This window comes from Lutjanus erythropterus, chromosome 8, assembly GCF_056507025.1.
Source record: "Lutjanus erythropterus isolate fLutEry1 chromosome 8, fLutEry1.hap2, whole genome shotgun sequence".
NCBI lineage: Eukaryota > Metazoa > Chordata > Actinopteri > Lutjaniformes > Lutjanidae > Lutjanus > Lutjanus erythropterus.
In genome coordinates this window covers 22,548,869-22,569,906 of record NC_139324.1, presented here as the reverse complement: position 1 = coordinate 22,569,906, position 21,038 = coordinate 22,548,869, and the positions used below count along the sequence as shown (strand labels likewise).

The 21,038-nt window shown below is 39.1% G+C and overlaps 1 protein-coding gene across 1 annotated transcript in view; it reads left to right on the top strand.

Moving 5' to 3' along the window:
- xpo4 (exportin 4) overlaps positions 1–21,038 on the top strand; it is a 66,363-nt gene that overhangs the window by 17,764 nt on the left and 27,561 nt on the right. The window contains exons 7-8 of the mRNA XM_084724932.1: positions 5,162–5,274; positions 18,913–19,070. Of these exons, the coding sequence (XP_084581058.1) occupies positions 5,162–5,274; positions 18,913–19,070 (271 nt within the window). The remainder of the gene's footprint in view (positions 1–5,161; positions 5,275–18,912; positions 19,071–21,038) is intronic.

Sequence of the window (21,038 nt, the reverse complement as noted above, 5' to 3'; positions counted from 1 at the left end):
TACCTTAGCCAGTTAGAAGAAATTTTATTTTTCAAGTTATATTTTGTGGTTATTGCTGTGGAAACTATACTCACTTCTCTCCACAGCTGCTTAAAAATCAACAAAATATGAAAGTTCCTGGTAGCAGCTTTAATATAGTGAAAAAAGACATAGTTTGACTTTGTGAAGTAGTATGGAATTATGGGAGTTGTTTTCTTTATTGTTAAACCACCACCATTTTTGATTAAAATCTGACGTGACTCAGACATCACGTGAATGGACAAGGTAATGTGTTATAGTTTTATTCACATTATGTTGAGTCATTTCCACCAACAATGGTGACAGTCTGAATAATAACCTCATAACACATGAATACCACAGAAGTACAGAAGGTTATCAGTGTGCCTTTAAAGCAGCGGTTAATAATTTGTGTGTATTTGGTTTGAGTCATTTTCTGCTTGTCTTAGTCTTCTGTCAGAGTAAATTTAAGTATTTTTTTTTTTGTTTTGGACTGTTGTGGTGCATTTTCCCCAACTTTCTTGTAAGCTGCTTTAATGATTAAGTTGTCTTATCTGAAATCTTATCAGAAGTGGCATTTTAGTAAACATGTTACACCAGGCTTTATCACAAGTGCTTGTTTGTTTCCTCTCAGCAAGCTGCGTACAAGTTCTTATGTGTTTTATATTCTCTAGTCTAATTTAATTCATGTTATCAATTTAAATTTGTAAGTCTTAACAGGATTTGTATAAAATGTTGAAATGCATATTTTTTTATTACAATAGTTATGTTTTCAAGGTTAGCAATAAGCTTTAATTTTAATATACTCCTTGAAAAATATTTGATTTTCAACATAATCTGATGCTTCTTCTACAAAATCGCTCTTAAAAACCAAAAAAGCTTTTAATTTTTAAAATGAAACAATGCTGTTGTCATATTTGTCATTGTAGCTCGAAGTCCTCTGTGGCTCCCTCACTGTGGAAATTAGCAAAGATTGAATAATCATGATCAAAACATACAATGCAAAATAAACAAACTGACAAGAAACATTTGTTGCTTCAAATATGAAGGAATTTGCAATTCCATTTATAGTAACAATTTGCATTTTCAGATAATTTAGATGTAATGATGAAAGCTTAAAAAGTCTGCAAACTGTTGGTTTATTAGGTACCTTGAAAATGGTTGAATTTTACTCTTGAAAAGCTGTACGAATGCTGTCGCAAAGGTGGTATTCTTGGTGTACTTTGGGACAAATAAAACCATTCCTCCAGATAATCAGTTTAAAATTTTAAGAATTGGTGATATATGCTGCTCTTAATATTTAATACTCTTAAATTCATGTTAATTAAATTTGTAGGTGTCCTGTTTTCTCCTAATTCAGAACATTTCTTTTTTATATATATATTTTTGCAGTTACAACCTGTCAGACCCATTTTACATCTCTGTCTGGCTATGTAAAATAGTTGAAGTAGCCAGTAGTTATCATTCCTGAGGTCTCTTGTGAGTTTTGTCTCAGTCATATGATCTTTAGGAGGGTTTGTGCGACCTTTGTCACCGAGGTGGTCCCTCCCTGCGGAGGCGGCCTACATCTCCAGGCTGCAGGACTTGGTCAGTCCCTCTTGTTGCAGGACAGAATATGCCCTCACTCCTCATTTCTTCTTGTGTGTCTCTATGCCATCATGTCCACAGTTTTTCTGTTTTGTATCTAAGGGATTTGTGAGATAAAAGCCAGCATATTTAAGTCATTTAATTTAGTGAAAACAGCATCAAAACAGAAGTGCAAGTTAAAGAGGGAAGCATAAACCAAAGAAAGAAAATCAGGTCATTTTCACAGAAATAAACAGTTAAACCCTGAGTTAAAACAAAAAAAACATGAACTTGAGTCACACTGCACCACCCTCCTCACTTACCGGTATTCTGATCTCTTTCTCATTCCTTTTCGCTTCAGAAAGGTTCAGTTAGAGGTCCTCTGCCTCACCACGACTATTTTTAACAAGGCCTGAAAGCCAAGCATTGGACACTCACACTCACACATACACACACACGCACACATACACACATACACAGACCCTTAGACAGGTGCCAACTTTTGTGCCGAAAAGTGTGGTGTGTTGTGGTGGGGTGTGTGCATGGGGAGTGACTGTGGGCTGGTGTCGGAGGAATGCATGACCTCGCCGGCCTCTGCCGCTGTTTGGCTTTGATCAGACATTCCTCTGGAAGTTTCCTCCTTCTGCTGTCACAGAGCCGCTGGCCAGTGATACGACTTTGTGTGTGTTTTTATGTGTTGTGTGTGTGGGAAATGGAAGTTGGAGAGAAAGAGGGTGTCTTTTTTTTTTTAATTGTTTTATTTTATAACAAGCAAGTAAAAGAAGAGTATTAACATTTGCAGAGTATAAGATATTGAAACAAAACCTGCACAAAGAAATAGTATTGTCATTATTGTTATTATTGTTTGTGGTGGTAGGAGCACTTGTTAGTACTAGGAGTATTGTCCAATATCCTGGATAAGAGTGAAATAATCAATTTATTATGTTAAAGCCCTAAAACTCCACTTGAAGTGGTTGTTACAGACCAGTACAAACACATGCTGTGCAGCCAAATGTTAACTGTTTCCATCTAATTGTCAAGTGACATTGAAGCAAACGTTTGAAATGTTACAGTAGGTTAGTTGGTGCAGTTTGCCACCTGCAATAAACCTTGAAGAAGAAGAAACAAAACCTTCACCTTGGATTTCTACAGTAGAAAATAGGAATGAGTTATGCATTATGGGAATATCTGGGAGGCAAGCGAAACCGAAACTGCTTCTTCTGATAACAGCTCATCAGTCATGTGAGTTAAATACTCATTAACCTCAGTACCTATTTGAAAAAGGTGTTTCTACCACCCATTAAGTGCATCAACTCTTTTGAAAACTTTTGAAAAAGGCAAAAGCACATCAAACAAATGTCAAACTTTCTTTCCATCAATTTTTTTTTTTTAATGTGATACTTTAAAATGTACATAAAAATACAATAATAGAAACATGGCTATTGTTGAAACCCATAGAATTTAATTTTACTTTTACTGGGGATTCCAAAGTTTCCAAATATAATTATTATTATATATTTTATTATATGTCATATTTGGTATAATTATACCACATAAATCATTCTGACAAACACACAATATTTAAAACAATTCAGGGTATTTGAAATCTTTCCAAAAATTAATATTGGCAGAAAATCTGCAACTGTTTTGAGAAGCAGTGATTTAAGCCTAATGTTCTCTGATTCCAACTTCTCAAATGTGATGATTTACTGCTTTAAGTTGTAAACTGAATGTAAACGTATTTGACTTTTGAACTGTTGGTCAGACAAAACGAGAGATATGAGCATGTCATCTTGGGCTTTAGGAAATTATGATTGGTATTGCTCAATTTTTTTGTGACATTTAGACCAAACGTTAATTGGAAAAATAATCAGCAATGAAAATAACTTGTAAATCAGTGAACGAGCTGTTAACAGGTTGAGAAAGTGTGTGTTCAAATGTCCTGAAAGCTTGTTTTGTTTAAGCTTGCGATGGAGGGAGTTTTGGAGAGAAGCTAAGAATTTTGACTGGTTGTTGTTTAGTGAGGTAAGAGTGAAGGAAGATTGTTTGTATTTCCCAAAAGTGAGGAATAAAGGTGACAATTTTAGAGGACAAAAATGTTAAAATAATAACCTTGTGTGTTAATCTTTTGGATGAATTTATTTGCAGTCAGTAGGCTGACTTGTTTCGTCCATGAAGCCTTCATTGGGAGATTGTGTTGGTTGTAAGAACAGGGAGAAAAACATCTGTATAGGAGAAAGGAAGGGGTTTTCAGGGCATTGAAGAGAAACATGGAAATCCTTTGGTGTATGAAGAGTGTGTTTTTTAAGATGTGTTGATGGAGGAAGGAGTGTGTGTGTGTGTGTGTGTGTGTGTGTGTGTGTGTGTGTGTGTGTGCGTGTGCGTGTGCGTGTGTGTGCGTAAGAGCGAGGAGTGAGAAGAGCCTGGTGTTGGGAGAGTGGAAGGAGCAGTAACGGGGATTGTTCTTGATGAGCTCAGGAAAAAGCATGTAGTGGGTGTGTTTAGGAGACTTGAATAAGGGCAGGAAGTGTTTTTGGCTGTGTGGGGAGAAAGTGTGTGTTGTGGGTTTGTGAAAAAGCTTGTTGTGGGTGTAGTGAAAGTCTTAAATAAGGAGACTGTGTGTGTGTGTTGTGGGGGCATGGAGAAAGAAAGACTTGTTTGGGAGAGAAGAGAGAGATGTTTGGAAAGCGATTAAGATGAAAACATTTTTGTAGTTTTTAGTGTTGTGTGTAGGCAAGGAGAGGCAGAATCTTGTTCAGATAAAGAAAAAAAGATATTTGTAAAGGGGTCCAGAGGGAAATACAGTCTTAATAGACACAAGAAGAAAGTTTGTGATAGAAGTTTTAAGTGAAGAGTGTGTGTTATGGGGCAAAGAGAGAGTCTTGCTTTGGTCTTGGAAAGCAGTCAGGAGGAGAGACAAAGTGATTGGCTGAGGAGAGAGAGGGGGTGTTTCGGAGCCGCAAGGAGTCTCGAGGACGTCTTGTAGAGGAGTGGACAAAGAGGCAGAGCAGCTCAGGGTCTCGATTGGCTGCGGTGCGTGTGTGTCTTGTGCATTTAAGATCTTGAGGGAAGCATAGGAGAGAAACCTGAGTGTGCACAACGAGGGACTGCTGGTAGGAAAGAGAGGTGAAGAAGAGGACAAGAAGGGAAGAGGGTGTCAGGCGAGTCAGAACGTAAAGTTCAGAACAAGACGGAGAGCAGGGGGAGAAAGGCAAAAGGAAGGAGGCAGGAGTGAGGAGAGGTGGACAAGAGGGTGAGAAAGAAATTTTGTGGGCCAAAAATGTGGCAGATGAAGAGCTGACGAGGGAGAAATAGAAGAAAAGAAAAGCAACCACAGAGGGGAGGGTGAGAAAAAATAAACCCTTTTGTGGAATAAAGATTAACAAGGTTAATGAGAGGGAGACTAAGCTAACAAGTGACTTTCTGCTGCCAGCCACGAGAAACCAAAGACTCACACACAGAGACCAAAATACCCATTGAGAGGGAGCTTAGTGACAGGAGCTGGTGCTTTTGAGTGTGCTGCTCCTCCTCCTCCTCTTCCTCCTCCTCCTCCTTCTTCTTTTCATGCTGTTGTTGGCCTTAACTGTCGGCGGGTCACTGGGGCGCCACTACATTGCCATGTTTGAGGCCACACAGAACGTCATGCTGAAACCTACGGAGTCCTGGAGGGAAGCGCTGCTGGACACCCGCGTCATGGACCTCTTCTTCACTGTGAGTATCCCATCCATCATTCCATCACGTGTTTCACATGAGTAGTAAGCAGTTGTAGAGTGTCTGCAGGTTCTAATAAGTTTGAAAAATGTCTCAGATTACTTAATTTGCATCTTAATGTTTTTAAATTGTGAACTGTAAAAAAAAAAAAAAAAGTTGAGGAAACTTAGAATTTCAAGGCAAAAAAATAAAAAATAAAAAATCCGAACAGGTTCCACAGTAAGGATTGCCTCTTTGGCTGGCCAGGCAAGTGGTAACAAGAATTAAACCATTAACCTATTTTGATAATCGATTCATTATTAAAGTAATATAGATTAAATGGAGTTTTCAACCTCTCAAATATGGAGATTTCCCATTTTTCTTTGCTTCCTATGTTAAACTGAGTATCTTGGGATTTTAGACAAAACATAAAACATCACTTTGGACTGTGAAAAACTGGGGTGGATATTTGTCGCAATTCTGACCCATCAAATTAACATGGTGACAGAATTTTATGGGTTTCTAAAATTGAAAGATTCAGAAAAAACATTTTTCTTTCATTATTTCAAAATTTAAGAGTTTGACTTTGACTTAAGGGAAAACTCAGCGAAGACGGTTGCCTTGAAATTATAAGTTTATGTGTTAAGTGTTTTTATTTCAAGTATGACATTGGAGGTTTCCCACCAGTTTAAATTTGGTGTCAAACCTGCAGATGCTTTGCTCTCTGATGTACTTTATGTTACACTCTGTCAGGGAGGTTGCTGTTCAGGTTTTTTGTCCAAAGTGAAGGTTTTTGTGTCTCAAATATTTCCATTAGAGTTTTCTCTTGTGTCCTGCTTTACCCTTTCGTCTTTCTTCCCTGACCTCTGGATGGTGGTTTATTTATGATAAATAAAGAGAGACAGTTTGCCTTTTCATGTTGGGCAGAGAAATCTCACTTGACCTTGTCTTTTTGGCACATGCTAAGTTTTTACTAGTTTTGTGGGTTTTTTGGATGCCCCATTTAGTAGATTTATGGGTGCTTTGCAGTAGGGTCGTGTTATTGTGTTGCTGTCCAAAAGGACCGCCCGGTGAAGTAAATGTGTATTTTTGTGCAGTGACTTGTGTGTTTAAAGAGGCGGCCCACGCTGGCTAAGCAAACGGTGTGGAAGAGAAGTGTGGAACAAACTGGTCAGCTCCTCTTCCACTCAGCATCCATCCAGACTCTATAGCTGCTCATTGCCTGATACTGCTCCACTACTCTGCCTGTCATCCGCCTGCCGCCATATACTGCTCCACTCCTTTAGCTTTCTGTCTGTTTCACTACAAGTTCTGTCAAATGCTACTCTGCTCTCTACACCACACTAAATGTGACTTTACTCTACCAACTGACAAATGCTGATCCACTCACTTAATCCTTTGTGCATTGGGAATGTAACCACCTTACTGAACTTAACCACTTCATTCAAGTAACAGACTTAAACGACAAAGAAAGAACCAAAACAATCTGCCGTACTGGTGAGCTGACCTATTCCCTTTTATTAACTATTTTCTCCCCATCTGCACTCCACCCTGTTTCTGTTCTTGTGTCACACCTGTTGAAAGATTGGCTGTTTGCGTGTCACTAGTGGTTATTATCAAGGGATATGATCGGCTGTTTATGAGCCAGGACATATTTTTTATGTGCTCTCAAGGCAGTTTGCGTTTCATTCATTTACTATTAAACATTTTAATGAACAATTTTCTTATTGCTATTGATGACGTGACGTGATACATATCATTATTGTTTTATTGCTTAGGCCTAGTTTAGAGCTTCAGTGGTGTGAATCAGGTGATTTGTGCAGTTTTTTAACTTATTGTTTCTGCCTTATGTTCTACAAGCAACACAGATAATATTACCTGTATTTGTATTTATGGTGTATAATAAGACTACATACTATTTTTTTTCTTCTAGTGTCAGTAGTCATTGTTCCTTGATGTGTGTTGAAGTACAACTGTTATTAGAACATAAGAGACGGCATGTCTGTTCATCTTTTCTGACATTTGAAGTTGTCTTGGTGAGTCAGGGCATTTTCTCGCTACCAAATACTGATCCACTGCTGCAATACAGTAGCACACATTTCCATTGCCAAATACTGCTGCATGGACATTTTAACTTTAATTTTTGTCAGGCCTAACATAGCCCATGGTTTGGGTCTGGACTCTGAGAGGTAAAGTGGCTCCTCTGAATGGCTATTAAGTTTGTAAATCACGCTTAACTTTACTTGTACGGGTGGTGCAGTTTACTATTCCATCAAAGTGGTCCACAGTGATAAACACTCTGCTGCCAAAAGCAGTGCCACTTTTTTAAGTTGGAAAAATGTAGTTATTTAGAGTGGTTCTCCTCCCATTTGTTCAGGGCAGAAACTTACTGTCCGGATTGGTGTTTGATACCTAAAACTGAACAATTTTTTAAGGAGGTAGTTGGAAATGATGGGCCTCTAGTTTCTGTGATAATTCTATTTAGTGCTTGTTATTTTAACAGATGCTCAAGGGAAGCACTTGTTTTCATTTCTATTGGTTTTTCAACCTTGGAAAACCTGTTTCAGTCACTTTATCTCCAAGTATTTTTAATTTATAATACTTTGTAATACACCTAATTGTATCTTTTCTGTTTGGGATACACAAAAGAGAAAAAAAGAGGGAAGCTTTTGGCAAAAGATTTTCCTTTCAGTATGGAAACCTGCTGAACAATAGTTTAGGATTTTCAATGGTATTATTTTGTGACAAAGAATATTAAGTTATAACAAATGTTAATGATATATCATTATTATCATTATGTTGTTGTTATGCAGTTTAATAAGATGAACATGATTTTACCATTTTCTGCAATCAAAATGAACTTTTTTCCTCAGTGTCCTGTAGCTGTCCCAAAGTCTTCTTTTCAGCTGTCCCAGACTTTATTACCATTGTCCCAAATTGAAGTTGTTTTGAATTTTGACATTTGGAGCATAAGAATCTCCAGAATCATTTTTAAGTGGAGACACTGTTCAGATCTCCCCACAGCACAGACAGAACACCTGAAACTCAAGGTGCTTCAAGTGCAGTTGTGTGGGTCTTTCTTCATGATTGATTTTGTGTGGGTAACCACACATGATATAGTGTAGAGCTCATGCTGGAATTTCCTGACCTTAACAGATTGTAAGTCTAGCTGGTCTATTATTATTCTATATTTTATCTTTTGGTTTCAATAATGTAAATGATAGTTATCAGGACATAACCAATAATCTGTTGAGCTTTACAAATTAAGACATGATAGTCTAACAATGGCAGAGCTGTCAGTGCCAAAGTCAAATCAAATCATGACCATAAAATCCGGAATCAAATTGAAGCGTGGATTTGAAGAATCGTGACACCCCTAATATTTATGCTGCTGGTTCAAAGTGAAAATAAACAAAACAATGCTGCAGTAAAACTTCACTGACATATATTCAGTACCAAATCTGAATGAGTTTCTATTTTGATTAAGTACTATGTTGATGATATCACTTTAAATTAAAAAAAAAAAAATGCTAAGCTCTTATTTGAAGAATTTTCCATCACTGTGCCTATTAATCACAATTCATTGACAGTCCTTTTCATGCACCTGAAAAAGTTTTCAGTCTGATTGTTATGACTTCATCACAAAACAATCACACATCACTATAATTGGCGCTAAACAGTGAATGTAATCAGAGGTTTGATACACAGCGTACACAGGCCTAATCAAGGATTTGATTGTCCCGTCGCTGCAGTTTGACGTGAATAAAAATGTTTGTCATTTTTTAGTCAGCTCTCTTTGCTGGTGGAATCTGCAGGATGTGTTTTGTGTTGGTTTCAGTTTTCAGGCCTCCAGTCTCATCTCTCGCTCTGGTATTTCTAGTAGCTCAACTGTTTGTTATTGTAAGGCTGCTGTGGCACTGTCAGCTGTCTGTGTGTGTCTGTGTGTGTATGTGCTACAGCATCCTCCTGGTTGTGTTGTGTGCATTTGTGTGTGTTGGCACATATCTGTCTCTGTGGGATTCTGTCAATTTGAGTTTGTGTGGTGCATGTTTGTGTGTATGCTGTACATGGATCTGTGTTGTGCCTGTGTGTTCCACGTAGTGTGTGTGTGTTCAGTTTAATGTGGTCCTCTGCTGTCTCAGCTGCTGTGTCTCCTCAGCTGTGAGGGGTAACAGGCTGGCCAGGGTAAGTGTGTGTGTGTGTGTGTGTGTGTGTGTGTGTGTGTGTGTGTGTGTGTGTGTGTGTAGGGGGTACTCAGAGACACGCGCCATCGGGGTCACAGTCCACAACAGACCGGTGGCAGGATTAGAGCCCGGCCCCAGGATTAGGGGCCCCTGTTAACAACCACACTAACCCACCCATCACACACACACACACTCTTGTCACCCTGTTGAGGGGCTCTGGGGAGTCTCTGTCCCTCTGTGGGTGGATGTCTGTCAGTCTCCCATTAACTGGCTCCAGTCTCCTTCACTGATTAGTGTTGTGAGCTAACAGGAGGCTGCTGTCAGGTTCTGCAGCCAGCAGATTTGGATGGTGATCAGAAACTTCTCATCAGGCATATTCAGGATTTTTTGCACTGCTTGTAAGAGATAATTCAGGGTATTACAATCAAGGTTTTATTTTCATACCGATCGCTGTTGGTAGAAGTTAAATCCTGAGGTAACGTCTGGATAACACAGCATCAATAAAAGTCAAACCTCCAGGTTAGCCAAACTTTTTTTTTTTTTTTTTTTTTTTTTTTTAAACTAGAAGGGCATCCAGAGAGCACAGATGTCCACCAAGGACATTTGTCCACTCTTCTATGATATACAAAACTGTAAGTGTAACCACATATCGTGTTTCATTAGGGGGTGCTGGAAAACACTTCAATTTTTTGTAGCGTTTTTTCAAGATTTGGAAAGTGCTTGAAACTATTTGCATTATTTTAATAATTACCTGACTAAATTGTTGGCTCTACTTAGATACACGTAACACATTTTAAAATGGGAAACTTGTCCTTTAATTTGTCATTTTTCTGAAGACGACCAAAAAACATTTTGGTTGTTTATTAGGGATGTAACAAAACCAAAAGTCATGTATGATAATTGAAAAACAAAGGAACATGATGACTAGAAAAAATGTCCTTTACTAAATAAAAACTCTCGTGTACTTTATTACAGCATTATTTGTTTGTATAAAATTTGTTTTTCCTTTTAAAGTGCTTCTGCTTTCCGTCTTAATATAATAAAAGTAGGCAGACATGTTATAAACATGAAAACATTGGCATGAATTGTCAGTGATAGTGAATGTTTAAATTATGTATGTACAATTGCAAAACAAAAACAATGCAGCAGTCAGCCACTGTCTTTTTATAGAATAAAATAGAAATGATAAAATAAAGTAATTCATCATTATATATCACGAGAGATATTGTCCGAGTCTGGTATGGTGGCTATCGCAATATTCAATATGTTGTTATATCCCTTTGGTTTATAGCATACTAATAAAAAAATAATCTTGAAAGTTCTTGAAAAGTGCTTGAATTTGACTTTGGAAAAGGTGTAGGAACCCTGACATACATTAAATTCAGTACATTAAGTTGTTTCTTTCCTTGTGAAAAATACTGTGCTGCTGTGAAGAGCAGACAGATGAGACAGGAGGAACACTTTTACTCTCTCCGTCTGATTGTCTCTGTCTCCCTTTGTCATTTGCGATATGAAAACATCAGATTTACACACGGTCAGAAAAAGTAAAAGTGTGTATCGTCCTGATCAGAGTACATTTATGAAATTGCAGCACCCCACGGAGCTCTCCTGTCGGGCTGCTGATAGCGCTGGCTGTCTGGACAGTGCAGGTAAAATATGAGGCTCATGATGAGCTCAGGGCTGATAGAGGAGTTTAGTGTGGTGCTTAATGAAAAAAAAAAAAGCAACGATTAAACAGCCAAACAGACTGTAGCATAATGGACTTTCAACTGACAAAACAGCCCTCATGTTTATTTGCATAGAGAGCGGAGAAGTGAGGTCCAATCTCTAGTGGTCGCTCAGGACGCATCTGGAGATGCATTGTAATGCCAGATGTGAGCTCACGTACTCAAAGCTGTCCACTTGTGATCAGATCACCTGGGATGCATGTTAATACCAGGTCTGAAAAGGGCCTTAATCTGCCAAAATGTCCCTGTGGCCCCCAAGGTTTTAGTGGAAAAGCATTCATCTCTTTTTCACTTCAGCAGGTGACGGCTATGGCTCTTGGGAGTCTGGAATTGATAGAGGATGGATGTAGGGACAAGGGGAAAGACAAAATTTGAAAGAATGGAAAAAAAGTACACTTGTGAGAATAAGAAAAGAACAATGGTACTGTGAGAGAAAGCGAGGAGAATATGAAACAAGGTGCAGGAGTGGAAGAGAGTGTAGAAAACAGAAATAGAACAGAGAAAGACAATTTCGAGAGAAAGTGAAACATGGATGCAATTTGCAGCAGAGTGGGTTTGGGGATAAATGGGCTATGGTAGATTGAAAAGGAAGAAGACCCTGGTGATTGTTGGCCTCCTCCAAAATGAACCCTCTCCGCTATTGTCAATTTAGCACCTCGTAACCACATTCACACCCCCACTCCAACCAGAAAAAGGAAAGGAGAGTGCACAAAAAAGCACACACAAACTGAAGCGTCTGTAATTTTGGCTTCAACGGTGTGTTTTTGTCTGTTTGTGTTTATCTGGGTTTTTAGTTTCTGTTTGGCTCTGGGTGATTAGAGAGCAGCATCAATTTGTGATTGTGAGTGTGTACACGTGCACATACACACGCACCCAAGACTTTTGGTAGCATCTGGTTTATTTCATCGCATCAAGTGGACATGTATACACACAGTACATTACAGTAACACTGCAAACGCACATGCACGCACCCCAGCACACTGTTCATGCATTCTTTGTACGTAGCAGTAATACACATTCAACCACTCACCCATAAGTAGGAACAGCATTTCACAGACACACACATTGTTATGCAGACATGCTCTTATTTCAGCAGATACACATCTTCAGACTTGCTCACATAAACAGAATGTATAGTGTACACACAGGGTTTGTACTTCAATCTTTGTGAGGACCCTCACTGGCGATACATTCCCATAACTTATCTTTCCCGTGTGTGTGTGTGTGTGTGTGTGTGTACGTTCACTACCTCCGGTGGACAAAATAAACTCACAAAATGTCTAGAAATTACATGTCACACTTATTTTCCATTTTAAATGGAGAAATACAACCATTCACCTTCTGAATTCAAGTTTCTCTCTTTTACAGAACCAATTCAAACTTAATTGGCTCATCAACACCTCAGAAAACACACTTCATTTAAACTCGACAGAAAAACATGTAAAACTCACCAAAACTGTCTTCGTTAGTCTGTCCACTCTTCCAACAATCACCAGCTCTGGTTTGGTCAAAGTAAATCCTCACTTTACCACATGGAAAGAGTTTAAAGAGTATGACTCTGCAGGCTGTTTTCCTTTCACTCATCACCCAGCTCAGAGCACTCATGGTCGGCTGAGTGGGTGTGCACTGCGCCGCTGGATGAGAGCGCGGTGCAGAGCAGAGGCTGTCACTCTGCAGACTATTACATTAGCAAAATAAAATGACAAATATTGCCCTAAAAATCGGGCAAAAAAAGCAGTCTGCAATGAATTCAGCCCATCGTCAATAGACAATATAGTTGTCCACTTGCCATATATATATATATATATGTATATGTATGTATATATGTGATAAAAACATTAAAATGAAATATTGGTATCAGCTCAAAATTAACATTTGATATGATATTAAAGGACAATAAGATGACTCTGTGATCACATGCATGCTACTTCAGTATGTCTGTGGTGTAGAGGTTTTTTAAAGTGTCCGAAACAGATATCAAAGATGCTATTCGCAATGATTGTACAGCATTGGTCGTACAAGGAGGAGCCAGATCACAGTGCAATGAAGCTGCAAATTAATTGTCCCAAAAAATCTCAATAGTCCTCACTAGAGTTCAGGAACATAACATTATATACTGTCTACTACTGATTATTTTGCAAAGCCTGTTGTGGGTATTGTTGCACATTAACCACTACTTTATAGAAATATTGAAGTATTGTTGCCTCAGTGTGATAAATAAGTTTCATTCTTTTATATTTCATTCACTAGATTAGCCAAAAACAGACACTCCTTTGTGGTCATTTTTATATATAGATAGTTTCTCAATTGAATTTCTATAAAGTAGTATATTGTGATATACATCATATTGCTGTTGTGTCATAAAACTATACATTGTGATAGAGGCCTACCACTAGTCCTCACAAATGGAGAAATGCAGGCGCACACACAGGGAAGCATTTCGTGTTTACCCCATAAACACAATCAGTGTGGAGTACAGGGACTGATGAGGCTGCAGCAGAGGCTGATTCTCCTCTGACTTGGCCTGCAGGCAGACAGTAACCCAATCTCAAAGAGAGAGAGTGATGGTGGAAAAGAGCGAGAGAAAGACAATAAGTTGGAAGCACAGTGTTGATTTGAAAAAACAGAAAGATGAGCCTCTGAGCCCCCTGAGGAAACAGACACCAGGCTTTGTCTCCTTCTATAAATATCATTCCCCATTCTCCCTCCCTTTCTCTTTCTCCCACTCCCCTCTTCTCTTTCCCTCTCCTCTTCTGTCATTTAGCTCTCTCATCTCCTCCCTCATCCTCTTCTCCTTCACCCTCTCCCTCTCCTCACTGTCTGCTTGCCTTTCTCCTTCCCTCAGTTTTCACATTATAGCTCATTTTCTCTCTTTCTCTTCACTTGACTCTCGTTGTTATTGCCTCATTGCCCTTTCTTTTCTCCCTAATTACTCCTCAGTAGGGATGGATATTGAATAGAGGTGTCACAATTCTTAAAATCCACAATTCGCTTTGACTTTGGATTTTAATTTTGATTTAATATTAAAAATTTGACATCCCTAATAGTAAATGAAATGTCTTTAGGTTTTGGACTTTTTCTAAAAACTATTCGAAGACATCAATTTGGTGATGATAATTTGGTTTACATCTTCACATTAAAAGTTCAAAATCTGGGAAACATTGTCTATCAACTGTAACTGTGTTTGTGCATCAATGTCCACCTCCCCTTATCCTGCTGGAGTCCTGCGTGTTGTGTCCTGTCAGACCAGAGTGCGATAGAGCAGGTCTGTTTGTGTAGCACAACAGTCTTTGTTTTCCCCGTTGCTTGGCCAGCCTGATTCCCAGTTTGTCCGTTTTGGTTTCCTGCCGGGAGTAGCCTTAAGTCCAAGTTGGAGCATAGTGTGTCACGACTCTCCTCCGCTCGTCCCTGATGGTGTACCTGGCAATGATTGGTTTAATCATCGTTGTGTGAATTTGTTTGCAATGGGCTTAAATGTAACATTTGTCATTTATATGTAAAAGTTCCGCACTGCAGGTTATTATTCTTTGATCTTAATCTCTTTCATAACTTTGCCAGTTTTATTTAGGCTATGCTTCTCCTGTAGCTACTTGTGTTTAGACAACAGTCAACACTTGCTGACAAGAGTTTATAATTGTCAAAAAAAAAAGAAGTATCAGGAAAAACGTTGTGGGCTGTATCAAAACAAGAGTGTCAAGCACCTATCCTAATTAATTTTGTTTCCCACCTCTTGGCCTGTTTATACTCTTATCAGTGTGAAGCACAAGCTCAACAGTAAGGAGTGTGTGCTTACCATTGGCAAGTTAAATACCATGTTGGAGTAATTAACCTAGCAACTCACTTGCCCGACTGGTAAAAAAGAAGTAATATATTTAATTATTTTGATCACTGATTTTGTTCAAGTAATTTTTGTCATGCAAAATTGGCAGAAAATGCTGTTTTCAACTGTAAAATATGGACCTTTCCTGATTTTATCCACTTATGATATAAAATCTAAATATCTTTGGCTTTTGGACTGACAAAACAAGACATTTAAAAAACAGATTTTGAAAAACTGGGATCGACATTTTTCACAATTTTCTGACATGACAATTACCTTTATGTTTTTTTTATTATTGGATAACCACTAGGGCAAGTAGAAACTGACTCTGGGCAAGCAGATTTCTGACTCACTTGCCTGATTAGGCATGAGACAGAAGCCATTGCCGTTGAACCCTGATCAAGTCCAGTCCTCTGCCAAAGCAAACCTAATAAGCACTGAATTAGCAAGAATGACAACTAATGCTTCGCTGATACGGAATTCGTTGATTAATCAGAGTGCAAAATCTACTGTCATCTGAGCTGCATGCCCAAAATTTTCCATATTGTTGTGTCTTGTTCTCTCTCCTTCCATCCATCCCACTCTCTGCATACTGACATACACACACACTCTCTCAAACACACACACACACACACATCCGTTGTGTATCTCCAACTATAGTCAGACTCAAGGCGACTGACATTACTGGCATCGCATGGATCATTCACTGGTGCAGCTGCTTTTTCAGACCTCGCGCTGTTCAATCCTTTGGCATTGCACTACCTCTCCCACCCCTCCTTCCCTCTGTTGCTCACTCTCCCAGCACCCCCCTCCTTCTCCTTCCCCTCCTCTCACTGAGCTCTTCCAGAGGATGACTTCACACTCTGGAAGAGGGCAGTAGCAGCAGCAGCAAAGACTATGGTGGCTACGCTACGTTAGCATCTGAGATCTCTTCCCAGCAAGCGTGGCTTATGACCAACCAGGCACCCCAGCTGGAAAGCAGAGAGAGAAGAGAGGGGAGGAGAGGGGAGAGGCAGTGGGAAAGAATTTGGGGGGGGGAGGAAGTGAGAGGGGGAGAGGATTTGAGAGGAGGAGGAGGAAGCAACAAGGAGAGGGAGGTTGAAAGTTTGATTGCTTCTGCGATGGGGTCATGCGCTGGCATAGGAGTGTGTGGAGCCGGTGAAGAAGCACTCACTCTGGATTTAAGAGGATGATGGTTCAAGAAACGGGAGAAGAAGAAGAAAGAGGAAAAGAGCTCGGACTGGCTGAGAAGAGAGCCACAGCTTGCAGGAGGAAGGCAGTTGAGCTCCGCATAGTACTGTTAGTGGAAACCCATGTTACTGAGAAGCTGTGATGACTCGCAGTGCTGTTACTGCTGCTACCTTGCTGTATGTGTGTGTATGTCTGTGTGCACAATTGAAACCAACAATGCCTCCTCTCTTGTGGGAGTGTGACAGCTCGGCACGGACAAACCCCCAAATCCCACAAGTGAACAGAAGCTCAGAACTGAGATGAGACTGAATCGGAGCTGATCTTTCCCATCAGGAGCCGGATCCCTCCACTCTGGGTTTGATTGAGGCTGTCTGTGGGCTCAGACGAGCTCAGTGATTGTTTGTTTGAGACCGGGGGTCACAGTGTCTGAAGACAGACGTGTTGAAAATCAATTCGCCATTTCGCTTCGCCTTGCTGGGTAGTGGGTTACACCAGTGAGTATTAATCCTGCCTGATCTGTTTTTGAAAGTGTTGACAGGAGGATGAGATGGGTTCGCCTTTTTGTTCTTTGCCTATGACTCTTCTATTTCAGAGTGGCATTCTTTGCAGCTTTTTTTAATTGGAAAAAAGTATCACTAGAGCATCAGAGCAAAATCAACACTTGTAGATAAAATTTTCTTTCACATGCTGTATTTAGGCGTTGTGACCAGGGTCATTGTTTTTCCTTTCAAAGACATAATATGAGCGGCAGGAGGCAAATCCCTGCTCATCTTGGGGTATTTGCATGAAAAATCTTGAAAAGCTTAGAATTCATTGTTCACCAGTAAAGGCCACAGAAGGTATTAAAAGTCTTGAATTTCATTAACAAATGTCTTGATAATTTTTCCTACCTTAAGCATTAGTTAAAACTTTTTTGTTTGTGGTTGTGGGCTTACACCTAGGAACAACAAGTGAAACTGTGATTGGGCATGTGGGAGGCTGGTAAATCGTTTTTCAGTCTCCACCATCAGACAGTCGCTTATAATAAGGAAAATATTACTGGAGGTAACTAAAGTAGATCTTGATATGCCAAGCTCTAAAGGATAATTTCCCTGATTTGTGTGGTTGTTAATTTGGGATGTGCCATAATCGAAGATTTTTTTTGAAAAGAACAAGTGTGGTTATTTGAAAGTCATTTGAAAGTCTTAAGCATGTGCATGTTGTGAATATGTTGTGATATTTCTGTGAAGTGAAGTCCAGGGCACAAAATTGGTATCACCAGACAAATGATTTTGTGTGCCTGGTGTGTGATTTTCTTCACACACCAGGCAAAATAAATACAATAGTTATCGATTGAGTGGCTGATAAAATTTGAAAATTCAGTAGCCAGCTGAATTCATAATCATGATGTTTTTGCTTTTATTTGATGATGAAGTTGATGTGAAACCACACCTGAATTTTTAACAAGTTTATACAAATTCACATCACTCAAAATTAAGTCTGTCCTGTTGTCCTGGAAACAATAAAAATAGCACCTGGGACAGTAGAGAAACTTAATATTACAAAGGAAATTCTTACAGTGTCATAGAATGTGTATCATTTTAATGGCTGGGTGGTCAAATTCAAAAAATGTGCTATGGCATTTGCACAAACTCTACACTATGCAACACTCGTGCTTACACAGTGTCTTGCTGTTTAAAATGAACGTGTTTAGTGTGAATGTTCATAGTGTATGTGTGTAAATTTCCATCACCATAAACCAATCAGAAACAAATACACGGGTGGTTTTTAATGTTTTTTTTATTTATATATAAGTGCAGTGAAGAACTACTTTGATGGCAGACCAGAGAGAGAGACAATGAAGTGATGCAAGTTACTGAACGAAAGTAATAAAACTTTATCTATTGCGGGACACCAAGGGGGGTGTTACTTTGGAGCCTTGCAAATGAAGTTGTGCAAAGTTTAGACAAAGAACATCAATTTAGTCATTTACATACAAAATCAAATTTTAAATTGATTTCAATTTCATTGATTTTTGAAAATGGTATATGCAGTATAGCTGAATGTGTACTTGAGTATTATTTCCTTGGCCCAGAGGAGCCAAGGAGACGACTTTCAACGACCTCACTATAAAGTGTTGTTGCTGATAAGGTTGCTGCTCTGTAGGTGAAACTGGCCGCCATTCCTCCTATGGAGCCGCCATACATATTTTCTCAGAGTACAGACCACATGTTATAGAGGAGACAAGCTTTTTTTTGCCTAGTGTCCTGTTTCCCCTTATCTACAAACATACCTTCTGTATTTCACCACTTTCAGCTGATGTTTAAAGCTTGGTGTATTTTTGTATTTCCCATTTTAAAACTTGTGCTTTAAGCTTACTACTGAGTGAGAATGTCAGCTAGATGCGTTGCAGACATGCGGACGGTCATAGGAAGTGTTTGAAACACTGAGTCAGACTGCACTCCTTTTTTAAATTCATCTTTCCCTTTTTATTAAAAAGGTGGCTAATCCAAAGTAAAAAAAAAATGGAGATGGTGTGTTCAGACGTACACAAGAGGTCAAGGCTAAAATGATCTGTGCTTTTTCAGCAAATGATTAAAGTTTTTCCAATAACTTTTTTCCTTTGTGCACTTATTTTCAAGAATGTTCAGACATCCAAAATGAGCAACACAGAAGTTTTGTCCTTAATTCCATGAGATTCCTCTTTCATACATTGAAAGCAGAGACTAAGACGCACATTTCTTCTCTCACCTTGCAGGTCCACAGGAAGATTCGGGAGGATTCAGACATGGCCCAGGACTCCCTGCAGTGCCTGGCCCAGCTGGCCTCCATGCACGGCCCCATCTTCCCCGATGAGAGCGCCCAGGTGTCCTACCTAGCTCACCTAGTGGAGGGCCTGCTCAGCATGATTAACGGGTCAGTGTGTCACTGTGCTGGAAGACTAACATGCAGTTTGTTGGTGGCTCAGATCTCATCACAGTACTGTGCTCAGTGCTTTGAGGCAGTAAATAAAGCAGTGAAAGTCACAGTCATACTAGAAGTACTGGGTTGTGTTTTTAGCCGTGCTCAAGGAATGGCTCTGTTCATAGTAATGTCGGTCGGTCTGTCTGTCTGTTGGTCGGTTGGTTGGTCTGTCCCCGACATGTCTCAGCAACAGTTGGATGAATTGCTATTAAATTTGGTACAGACATTTGTGGCCCCACAGAGGGTAAACCCGGATGACCAAATGGGGATCTCTGACCTTTACTCTAGTGCCACCATGAGGTTGAGAATTGTGACCTAACAGCTATGAAACTGAATACCATCAGATTTAGTACAGATTTTCATGTTTACCAAGGGTTAGGGTTAGGGCTTTGGTGATCCCTTGACTTTACATGACATATCATCAGGTCAAAATTTCACACATCAAATCGGATCATCAAATGTTTGCATGTTAACAAGCTAAGCTAAGATCGTGAACATGGTAAGTTTTATTGACAGCATGACCATTTTATAGCACAGTGGATCCTCAACATTGTCTTTTAATTGAGCTCGGCAATAAACTCTGTAATATACTGACATAGGTTGAATGTTGTTCTTGGTCTTTCTGTAGTAGAGTGTAAGGTTGTCAAAAGTATTGATACTTTTTCAGTACCACATGTTTAAAAACAATAGAGTTTGCTCATTCAAGACCTCAGTTCAGGTCAGTCAAGTCTTAATTGTCCAGTCTGAAATTTGGTTTGCAGCAAAACCAGACAGTGTTCTGTACCAGCACTTTATGTAGGTTGTTAACTAAATAAATAAATTACAAAAAAAATCCAATTTTAATTTTCCTCTGGTATTGAAAGAGATATGAAGTATCTTTTTTTTAAAACTAGTATTGTATAGAAGTTTAACATTCTGGTATTGAGAGAACTCTGGGTTGTTATAATGCTTTATGCAATACTACTGTACAAAAAGATAATCAATACCTCTTTCAATGCCACAGCAAAAAGAAAAAAGTCCCATGCACATAGGGATATTTTTTTGTCTTTAATAACAATTCACACACAGTGCTAGTGCAGAAAATATGTAATTAATGGATATTGTATTTTTTATCACACGATATTGAATTATAATACTTCTGCAGCCTTATTCTGTAGTCACTAGATCTTCTTAATTATTTGACAAGTACATCTGGCAAAACTTTTTTTAATAATGCACTCTAGCATTGCTGATTAAACAGCCCACCCACAGTGTCTCTCTTAAAGATACTTTAGTGAAGTGTGAGTTTTTTGCTGTATAGTACTGACAGCAAGAATAATCTTTACAGGATAAGTTTAATTTAATTTTATTCAAAGTCTGTCTTAAAACAATGCTTATATGTCCTATGTATACTGACAATTACTGGTTGCTGTAGTCATTTTTCCCGTCCATATCAGCTGTGAATCGATCCCATTTTACAAAATCCCCAGTTCACAAATCCAAAAGCAACGAAAACACACAGCAAGGGACATGCTGGTTTCAAATATAAATCACCTGCATAGAGAACCTTATTTTGTTTTCAGAGCAGCAGTTTTGTTCCAGTGGATGACAGCAATTATTCAGCCATTTTCATCAATCACACTGATCTCTGTCATGCTTTTGTAAGTCTCATATTCCATAATCTGCACACCCTTCTAGTAATTTCCACTGCACTGACAGGTGAGGCTTTAGAATCAACAGATGGAACTAATTCAAACCTGCCCATTGAAAACAACTCCCCCAGGGGTGCAGGGGTTATCGCACACCCAGTTCAATATAGCAAATTAACTTTCCCTTTGCTAAATTTATGTTATTGTGCAGGGATGTATTAAAAAGTAACAGCATTCTGAGCATAAGAATCACCTGAAGTCAGAGGACAAAATCAAGAATACAGTTAGGGAC